At 36.4% G+C, this 10881-nt stretch overlaps 2 protein-coding genes across 3 annotated transcripts in view; one reads left to right on the top strand and one right to left on the bottom strand.

The window, feature by feature from the left end:
- The first annotated feature begins 504 nt into the window (after window positions 1–504).
- Window positions 505–7324, top strand: nlrp12l (NLR family pyrin domain containing 12-like). 2 transcript variants are annotated; one of them, XM_016464882.1, is made up of 13 exons: window positions 505–583; window positions 677–778; window positions 900–1001; window positions 1253–3055; window positions 3144–3317; window positions 3706–3879; window positions 3996–4169; window positions 4648–4821; window positions 4896–5069; window positions 5436–5609; window positions 6186–6359; window positions 6437–6610; window positions 6767–7324. In XM_016464882.1, the coding sequence occupies exons 1-13, from the start codon at window positions 555–557 to the stop codon at window positions 6774–6776; spliced, it is 3438 nt and encodes a 1145-aa protein (XP_016320368.1). In that variant the 5' UTR covers window positions 505–554; the 3' UTR covers window positions 6777–7324. The 2 variants fall into 2 exon arrangements, with proteins under 2 accessions (XP_016320368.1, XP_016320369.1); XM_016464883.1 differs by having other exon boundaries at window positions 512–583; window positions 682–778.
- Window positions 7325–8503: 1179 nt separating this feature from the next.
- LOC107671895 (armadillo repeat-containing protein 1-like) overlaps window positions 8504–10881 on the bottom strand; it is a 6101-nt gene continuing 3723 nt past the window's right edge. The window contains exons 4-7 of the mRNA XM_016464904.1: window positions 9787–9976; window positions 9560–9676; window positions 9392–9466; window positions 8504–9263 (exon numbers count right to left, since the gene is read on the bottom strand). Coding sequence (XP_016320390.1) covers window positions 9072–9263; window positions 9392–9466; window positions 9560–9676; window positions 9787–9976 — 574 coding nt within the window. The 3' untranslated portion in view covers window positions 8504–9071. The remainder of the gene's footprint in view (window positions 9264–9391; window positions 9467–9559; window positions 9677–9786; window positions 9977–10881) is intronic.

The raw sequence follows: 10881 nt of genomic DNA, 5'->3' as shown, positions 1-10881 counted from the left end.
CCACATGAATGTACGAAACTGGTTAACTTCTCCAACTTAACTTAGTGGTTCCTCATTCCTTTGCTGTATTTTGTAAATTGCAACATAGATGTTGAAATTACACACCATTTATAGATTAAGAGAAAGTCCTCCACATGCCAGTATACTTTATGTCATACATTCTTTTGAAGATACTTGGATACATACTTAGATTTGATAAGAATCTCTTACTGAAAGTTGAAGTGGATTATTAATAAGTATTGTACCTTTAACATTCTGTGTTTTTTCTTATCTTTTTCCTGTCTCTTTTGTTCACATTTTGAAATTTAATGTTTCTAGTCCATGTCATGTGTTTGTTCATTAATCACTCCTTCACTGTGTCCAGACATGTCTTGTTTAATCATTGGTTCTTGTGTATTTATAGTTCCTAGGTTTTCCTGTCCTTTAACATTTATTTTATAACACTCTCTGAATCATCTTGTTTTCATTTTTGGACCATTTTCCTAGAAAAATAAAAAAGCTGTTGAAACCTTGGACATTAAGTTTAACTTAAGAAAAAGGTCAACTGCATTTTAATGAATCTGCCAGATTTAAGCACTCCATGGTGAGAAAAGTGTGGTAATATGTCTTTTCCATTATTTATGAGATAAATGAGTTAGCAAATGTATTTCTAAACATTTTTTGTCTCTCATTCAAGGACAGTCTCACAAAAACAGCACAGCCATGCTTCTTTAAAAAGTGCTAATTCTATGTTGGATCCAATTGATTTGAAAAGAGAACCTCTTTTTTCAGTACAAAGGTATGTAACATCTGCTTAGTCATATTGAACATTTGAAAGTAAAACATAATTTAAAAGGACTTTTCATGTTCACATGCTGCGTGCAATGCATAAATACAGCCTACCTATATTTTTTCTGAAGGTTTGATAAGCAGAGAAAGCTGAATGATGTGTCGAACAAAAGCCAGGCATCAATGACTGAACCAATTTCTTTCGATTTTGAAGACTTTGCCACTGAGCAACAGTAAGATATTTATACAAACTGTGTCCCTTTATGTCTCGTAATTTACACTTCCTATTCCTGTGATGGCAAAGCTGAATTTTAAGTATCCATTGCTCCAGTCTTCAGTGTCAGTTTTTACTGCCTTTACTGATCCATTTAAAGCAGCCTTTCAGAATAAAGTTATTAATTTATCTGACCCCAAATTTTTGGACAGCAGTGTATTCTGCATCAGAGTCCAGTCATACACTTTCATTGTCAATGTATTTTCACAGGTCTCACAAGAACAATATTCCTGAATTAACAGTCCATTCCAATTCAGCCATGAAGTGCCAACAAGAATATAAATCAAGACTGAAAGCCAAATTTCAGTGCATTCGCAATGACATGTCCAAACAATCACATCCCACGTTCCTGAACGACATCTTCACAGAGCTTTTCATCACTGAAGGGGAAAGTGAGAATGTCAACAAAGAACACGAGGTGAGACAGATTGAGACAGCGTTGAGGAGAAAAACCACAGTGGACATTCCAGTCAAATGCAATGACATTTTTAAACACTCGTCTGAAGAAAACAGACCCATCAAATGTGTGCTGACTAAGGGTGTTGCAGGCATTGGGAAAACAGTTTCAGTGCAGAAATTCATACTGGATTGGGCTGAGGGCAGCGCTAATCAGGATATCAAGTTTGTGTATCCGCTTCCATTCCGAGAGCTGAACCTGATGAAAGGGAAACATTTCAGCTTGATTGAGCTTTTCCAACACTTCAAAATGGAAACGGGCTCTGGAGATAATCACGAAAACCAAAAAGTTCTCTTTGTCTTTGACGGTCTGGATGAATGCCGCTTTCCTTTGGATTTCCAGAATAACGGAAAGTTAAGTAACCCAACTCTGCCAGATTCTATTGACGTTTTGCTAACCAATCTCATCAGTAACAATCTGCTTCCTGATGCCCTCATTTGGATAACATCTCGACCAGCAGCAGCCAGTCAGATCCCTCTTGAGTATATCGACCTGGTGACTGAAGTTCGAGGGTTTAATGACCCACAAAAGGAGGAATACCTCAACAAGAGAATCAATGATAAACACCTCTCTGGTCGTATCATCACGCACTTAAAGTCGTCAAGAAGTCTGTACATCATGTGTCATATACCAGTCTTCTGTTGGCTCTCCGTTACGGTGCTAGAGAGAATGTTCAGCACAGCAGAAGATGAAGAAATCCCCAAGACTCTTACTCAAATGTACACACACTTCCTTCTCATCCAATCCCATGCGAAAAACATGAGATACACAAAAGAGTACAACCCAGGCCCGGAGGATGAAGAAATTATTTTAAAGCTAGGTAAGCTAGCCTTCCAACAACTGAAAAATGGCAATCTGATATTCTATGAGGAAGACCTGATGGCCTGTGGGATTGATGTGAAGGAGGCAGTGGTGTACTCAGGAGTTTGCTCACAGATCTTCAGAGAGGAATCTGCATTAACCGAGAACAAAGTCTACTGCTTCATCCATCTGAGCATTCAGGAGTTTTTGGCAGCCATGTATGTGTATTATATGTTTAAGGTCCACCACAGCAATGTTCTTGATCATGAAGAGCATCAAGAGCTTACCGAGACCACCTTCTTTGAATTGCATAAGAGTGCCATTGACGAGGCTCTAAAGAGCGAGAATGGACATCTGGATCTTTTTCTCCGCTTCCTTCTGGGACTTTCCTTGGAGTCCAATCAGAGCCTTTTACAAGGCTTGCTTTCTCAGTCTGGTAGCACAGACTGTCAAAGCATTGTGGAAACCGTGGAATACATCAAGAAAATGATAGAGGAGACGTCCGTGCCAGAAAAGTCCATAAATCTCTTCTACTGTCTCAATGAACTCAATGATCTCTCTTTGGTCAAGGAGGTCCAGAGGTTCCTGAACTCAGGGCATTTTTCTAAACTTTCCCCTGCACAGTGGTCTGCTTTGGTTTTTGTGTTACTGACATCAGAAGAGAAGCTGGATGTGTTTGACCTGAAGAAGTATATCAGATCGGATGAAGGCCTCACCAGATTGTTGCCAGTGGTCAAAGCTTCAGAAACTGCGCTGTGAGTTTTTGTTTTGATGTTTTTCATGTTGATTGAGGTCACATGTGTGTGTTTGGTTCTTATTTATTACGTCTACATTATATTCCAGACTGGATAATTGTGGACTTACTATGAGATGCTGTAGAACTCTTGCCTCCACTGTAGGCTCTAGCTCTTCTAATGTACGAGTGCTAGATCTGTGCAGTAACTCCATTGGAGACAAAGGACTGGAGCTTCTGACAGCCGAACTGGAAAACACACAGTGTAATTTAGAGGAACTGAGGTAAAGTTCTTAGTCACTGTCTTGTCTGTCACTGTTCATTTATTTGAAATAGAAATCTTATTAAAACATTATAAATGTCTTTATTGTCACTTTTGATCATTTTAATGCTTTTATTAAATATTTGGAGGGAAACAAGATGCTAAACTAACCCTAAACAAGGTACTAAAATGAAGACGTTTATCTAAAATGTTTTTGCCTATTGTGTTCTCTTTTACTGATTTTTTTGAAAATACTAAATATGAAAAACCCAATAAAGCATACACCATTAAAAAACATTTTAGCATATTTTAATTATTTTTAATTTCCTCAACAAAATGATTCCATATTGTAGTTGTAAATTAATATTTAGTACTATAACACATCATGTGATGTGTTACTCTTTCCTCAGGCTCTCATACTGCAGAATCACCACACGCGGCTGCTCTGTTCTTAAAACAGGACTGCTTCCAAACCTTCCAAACCTTAGGGTGCTGGACCTGAGTGAAAACAGTCTGAGAGAAGCAGGAATTAAGATCTTGGCCAATTACATGAAGCATCAGCACTGTAAACTTGAGATATTGAGGTCAGTTGCAATAGAATTAAACCTCTTCAAACCACTTTAGTTCATCAGAACATATCAATACCCAAATGTGGAATTTGTTTGGCCCTCATGATCACTTGTCATTGCATTATTCATAGACTTAAGGACTGCAGAGTTACAACTCAAGGCAGCATTGCAATAGCCTCAGCTCTACTGTCCAACCCGTCACACTTAAGAGAGCTCGATCTGCACTGGAATAACCCAGGAGATGATGGAGTGGAGAAGCTTTCAGCTGTAATACAGCATCCACTCTCACAGCTTGAAACACTTTGGTATTTTTTTCTCTTTTTTTACTTAATTAAATGTATTGTCATATATATATATATATATAAAAGCATAAGGACGCAAAGACATTTACACTGTTAAACAAAATGAATTTCAAATAAATGCTGTTTTTTGATCTTTCTATTTGTCAAAGAACCCTGAAAAAATGTAGCATGTCTTCCAAAAAAATATTAAGCAGCACAACTGTTTTCAGCATTGATAATAATAAAAAATGTTTCTTAAGCACCAGATCACTATATTAGAATGATTTCTGAAGAATCATGTAGCTCTGAAGTCTGGAGTAATTGCTGCTGAAAATTTGCCGTCACATAAATTAATTACAAAAATTGTAATAAGGTTTCAGAATATTACTGTTTTTCCTGTATTTTAGATCAAATTAATATTTGTGAGCATAAGAGACTTAATTCAAAGACATAACTATTATTTTTTACCAAATGTCCTAAATGTTCATTTTTCAACCGGTAGGCTAAGTTACGGTTTGCTCACTGAGAAATCCTGTCAGTCTTTGGCTTCGGCTCTGAGGTCCAGCGTCTCTACTCTGAAAGCTTTAGATCTGAGTGGCAACACAATCTATGATGAAGCGGTGAAAATGCTCTCAAATGGACTTGGGAGCCCTCACTGTAAAATAGAGATTTTGAGGTAAGGCTTTTAAATCTGCAGTAAATTTATATCCTACCCTCAGCAAACTCTTGAAGCATATCCTGTCTTTTCAGGCTGGCATTGTGTGAGATCACAGAGGTGGGTGTTGATGATTTGGCCTCAGCTCTTGTTTCTAACCCAGCTCATCTGAGAGAGCTGGACCTGAGACAGAACCACATAAAAGATTTTGGTGTATCAAGACTCGCTGAAGTGGTGAAGATTTCCAACTGTAGGCTGGAGACGTTATGGTGAGCAGTAGAACTGAAGCTTTGACTTTCATTATAGTGCTATGCAGGTAATTTCAGTCTTGGGTGTATTAACTGTTGTTGACTTTTGTAAATGTCATACTTTGTATTCAACTTAAGATTAAGGTTTAAATAGTGATAATGTGATATTGATGTCAGTTGGTTTTTCTTTTATTTGGATGCTGAATGGTGACATATTATCGGCTGAATGGATTCGAAAACGGTAAAACTCAACTGTTTAACTCTAGGGGAGTTGGAAAATGAGCCTATTTTCAAAAATAGTGGAGTGTTCCTTTAAGCAAATTATGAATCTAGTTTTAAATGTTTCAACAACAAGAGCATTTTATGAACACATGTCTTTCATAACAGTTTAGGAGACAGTGGGGTCACAAAGGACGGTTGTGCTGTCCTCGCTGCCGCTCTAAACTCAAACCCGTCGTATCTGAGAGAGCTGGACCTGAGCAGTAATGAGCTCACAGACGCAGGGATGAGGCTCCTTTCTCCTGTCCTGAGGAATCACAGCAGCAACATTATGAAATTAGAGTAGGTTCTGTACATATATATTTAACATTCTAACATTCTAATGTATCAGATAAACTATGTTAAGTATAAATAATTGTTTAAGATTTTTTTTTAACAAATTGGGATGTATTAAATTGATCAAAAGTGGCAGTACAGATGGTTATTTATTTATTTATTTTTTTATTTAGTTTATTTCAAATAATTTGAACTTTCTATCTGGCAAAGAATCCTGGAAAAAATTATTTTCAGAAAAAATATTAAGCAGCAAAGTCTTTTTAACACTGATAAGAAGAAATTTTTCTTGAGCAGCAAATATTAGCATATTATTATGATTTTTAAAGGATCATGTGACACTGAAGACTGGAGTAATGGCTACTGAAAATTCAGCTTTGACCTCACAGGAATAAATTACATTTTAAAATGTATTAAAATAGAAAACTAATTTTAAACTGTTATAATAATTCGCATTATTACGGTTTTTACTGTATTAATGATTATACCATACTTTTGATCAAATAAATGCAGCCAGCAAAAGATACTTCTTATAAACTTATACAAATGTTAAGTAAAATGCCACTATATCATTATTTTCCCTAGTTTGAGTCAGTGTGGTTTAACCATGGCCTGCTGTGATTCACTGGCTGCAACTCTTGAAGAAAAATCCTCAAGTCTTAGAGAACTGAATTTAGGAGTAAATAATCTACAAGATCTGGGAATTGAAATCCTCTGTGCTGGACTGGAAAATCCACATTGTCAGTTGGACTCTTTAGGGTAATGCTATATCTACAACTTTCAAAGTTGCTTTCAGAGAAGTTTTGTTTATATGTCACTAATGTTTTTCTGTATAGGCTGTCTAACTGTGGGGTCACAGGGGAAGGTTGCACAATTTTAGCCTCTGCACTGAGATCTAAGCACTCACTTTTAAGAGAGCTAGACCTGACTGAAAACAAACTTACAGATTCAGCCGTGAGGCCACTATCAGTCTTGCTAGATGATCCAGACTGTAAGCTAGAGAAACTTATGTAAGTAGTTCCTGTTGTGATATTTGCAGTAGTTATAAACTCCTGAAACAGCATTATAGCAACAGTGTGTCTTACAAAACACTCAAATTGTATATTTGCATGTGTTGAGCTTTATGTAATAATGTGTTTGATAAACCTTTTCTTTTGTCTTTCCAGCTTGTATTAAAATCAGGCCTGTTTGTACCACAGCACACATCAACATTTGATGAAAGTGTAGCAGAATGCTGCCATACCTTACCACTGATGACTGCACTTCTTCATGTTGGTAATTTATATGATGCTTTCAGATGTTTTATTTTTACATTTATATTACACTATTATATTCTAGTACGAATTACTGAGCAGATAATTCAATTGCACTGCAATAGTGTTGGTTATACAAAGCCATGCTTTCCATTTGATACTAATATGTACTATGTAGAGTTACTAGTTGACTGATGCACTGCTGTTGTTTTCAAAAGATGGGCCAAGGTGTGCAATGCATGTTTTTTTTTATTTTTTAGAACTCGTAAGAAAAGGCTCAGAACCTCTTAACTGTAAAGGTCATTAACACACTATTTCCACTGCACTATGCAAACACTGTGTCATTACAAGATGTAGCTCTAAAGCAATCAGGAAGGTTGTTTGCATAAATTTAATTGGCTATGTAGTTTAAATTAATGCTATCTTTATTTTTTAATGTGTGGTAAGACATTTATAATGTAAAACCTTAAGTTACACACTGATTTTTATATGTATATTTATTTGTCATTCATTTATTTAGAAAATTTGTTTAAAATCATGTAAAACTTTTTTGTTTGTATCAATAAACCATAATACAACTTAAAGCTGCAGTCCGTAAGTTTTGCCTCTTTGTCGCCATCTCTGTTTGAAAACCTGGGATTGCAGCAGTGTGCGAATTATCTTCCTTGCGTGGGTTGTGCGGTTGCACGGCTCCAGCGCCGATGAATCTAATGTTTTGAGGAGTATGTGTGGCAGTCAGTCAGTCCACCGGTGTGGATATTTACTGTACTTCGCAATCACAGATTCTAGCCTCCGTCTTGGAATATGACCCAAATAAGCATTTTCACCATATATTGCCATCTGAACAAGTAAGTAACAAGTCTGCCACGTTTGTTCTGACCAACTGAGGAAAAAAGCATTACCATAAATCTCGCTACCAATGGTGATTAAGTGTAACAATCGGTTAGCTCATATCACATCAAACCGTGCAAATTATTATTGTTAAACTTTATTCTCAAATTCTTAATGTACACAACATCAGCATTGCGTGACTATGTGTATAGTGTGTATCAGCGTGTGATTTCAGTTTCTGTACAGTCTAAACTAATTATCATACGATTCAAATTTCATATTAAGAAATTCTTTTAACCCAAAAAGCAAATTATGCTCCCTTCGAACCGGTCTTTTTTTTAAATATAGATCTTGTGTAATCCCAGGCTATCTGTAATCAGAAGCACATTTAAAACTGGAATTTAATTTAATTTAATTCACATGCGTTTCATAAACACATAATCCTTTCTGGATTACAATCCGCCATCAAAATTATAAAATGAATTATTCTAGCTGCTGTGAGAAAAGGCTATAAACGATCAGCCACCTGCAGGATCCTCACATGCGATAGCCTAGTAGCTGGGACAACTTCATGTTTACAGATGTGACGTAATGACGCAGTGTCATGCTCGATTTCCCGCGAAAACCTACCCGTACCTCTCAAATTAGAAAACATTATTATAAGCTTACCGTTGTGAATCGGGCTAAAGTAAGGCGATAGTTTTGAACACTGGCTGGTCATGTACTTGCTCAAAAACTGATTTCGGATAATTCTTAACCAAAAAAAAAAAGCTACGGACTGCAGCTCTAATTAAAAGACAAAGTTATTTGGTGTGGGCATCTGTATTCACTCACCTTTTTCAACATGAAAGCATATTTTGAACATATTCAACATATTTTGAACACTTAAATTTACATAATGTCATCACAAAAATCAGTACCGACTTCTTCCTTCCAAACCTTTATTTTACACAAAACAGCATTAAACATTTAATCTGTCTTTCAGTTGTTTCCATTGTTAGATGAGACTCAAGAGAGATACTTTCCCCTTATAAGAAACCAAAATGGAAATATTTACAAGAAATCAGGAGGAGAGATGATACAACAGATAAACTTGACAGCAGAAACAGGAAATTTTGGATCCTGAGAGGGAGGAAAGACGTTTTCATAAACATATATACATTTACAACATGAACTCAACATCTATCTATATATCAATACAGAGTTGTGACGTGGCGGAGATCTCACACATTTGCTCATAAATTGAACAACACCTTTAGTAGCTTGATAAAGCACATTTGTCAGCTGCTTTATGCTCCAATAGTGGTGCAACTTGCTCTCTAGGCTGATCTGTCTTAAAAATGTGGAGGTCCAAACTCAGCCAGGAAAAGTCTGTGAAACTCGAGCTTTACCAGTAGAAGGTTTTAGTGAGGAAACTGGCTGCTGTGTTCAGCCAGCTGCCACCGGTGTCTTGTTTGGCACCAGTACGGGACACTGCACGGTCTAGCTCTTTCTCCGGACTCTCATCCTCTGGCAGGTAATCAGGCAGGTGGGAATTCTCTTCTACCTTTGAGCCAGAGGTGCTGAGTGGAATGAGAACCTGTAACCATAGCACAGCCATGTAAATAAATAACAGAAAGTTTATGGGTCATAAAACTACTGAAACAGCATATCAAATATTACTGTAAAACATTCAAATACATACTTAAAAGCAACAGAAACACCCACCTCTTCTCCATTTTCATTTTTCAAGACCTGCTTAGCTGAAAGCACTTTTGTGGCAGCAATGGCAGTGGCCAGACTCTAAACAAAAGATATTTGCTTTTAGTATTTCATGAAAACAAATCTGCTTTTATTAGTTGCCTCTCCCCTTACAGAAAGAGGAATATTGTGTACCTCAATGGGCAGGTCGGCACGGATGCGTACAGTGCATCTCTTCAGAGCCATCTGGAAGGTGAAGCTGATTACTCCTTTGACTCTCAAAAGGGCCTCCTCACACACACCTCTCTGATCCTGTCAACACAAGGCAACATCTGATTTTACTCTGTAATCTGCATAAATATGAGAAAAACCCAGTTAAGATCAACCAAGTGCATGTGTGAAAGCTTTGTTATGGTACATACTGCCCCATCCAAGCCTTGTATATGGAGGGTAACTGATTTTGCTTTCTTGTTGGAGCTGTTGATGAAGAACTGGGGTTTGTTCTTCCTCTTCTGTTGCTCTGGAGTCTGACAAGCCGGTCTTTGTGTTCGAGGACTCAACACACCATACACCTCTTTTGCAAGGTCTGTAATATCAGTCGTCATACCAGTCCTTCAAACAGTAGAAAAGGGGGAAAAGACAGAAAAGAAATCATGCAAACATGATTTTTTTTTTCACTCTTTGGAATAATGTGGATTGATGGATTGGGCAAAGTAAAACTAAGAACATGTTTTAGTTAACTATAATAACCCTGCTTTAAAACGTAAACAAACAAAAAAAATTGTTGTTACTTGAAATTAGGGATGCAATGATTATAGATTTTGTTGGTACGATTATTGTCTGAGGAATAATCACGATTTCACGATTATGACTATTATTATGCATTTATTCATTTCACAAAATTTTTTTATAAATTCACATGGACACTTTAGATAATAAAGTGTTATTTATTGCTGCCTTTAGAAACATAAATAACAGTAACCAATAATACAGCACAAAATAATAATAATAATAAAGACAAACAAATGTCTATCTCTCCAATTGGAATTAAAAGGTGACCTCTGCTCTATAAACATCCATGTCAATATTTCCCTTTTGAAAATAACTAATGAAAATAGATCACAAAAGTATTTAGTGTTTTCAGTTTGTACATTCTTTACATCTCTTTTGGAACTGAGGCAGAAAACTTGAAACATGGTAAAAAAAAAAAAAACGTTGATTTTTGACATGCATAATACTATAAAAGGGATCATATATAACAATGTTAATAAGTATTATTAATATAGGACTATTAACTTTATTTATCCCACAGGGGAAACTATTAATGATGAGGGGAATAAACTGAACTATTGTAATCAACTGTCATCCATACAGATTCATTTTAATAATTTTTATAATAATTCATATGATTTTACATGTGGCCTGAGAAAATCATGTCTATTATTTTGGTTTGTGAGATCGGAGATCGCACTGCGCACACATACAAACATTCAGGAGGACACAAACTTGTTGTGAAC

This window comes from Sinocyclocheilus anshuiensis, unplaced genomic scaffold (assembly GCF_001515605.1).
Source record: "Sinocyclocheilus anshuiensis isolate Anshui unplaced genomic scaffold, SAMN03320099.WGS_v1.1 scaffold1089, whole genome shotgun sequence".
Taxonomy (NCBI): Eukaryota; Metazoa; Chordata; class Actinopteri; order Cypriniformes; family Cyprinidae; genus Sinocyclocheilus; species Sinocyclocheilus anshuiensis.
The sequence above is the reverse complement of the archived record's forward strand: the minus strand, read 5'-3'. Positions and strand labels throughout refer to the sequence as shown.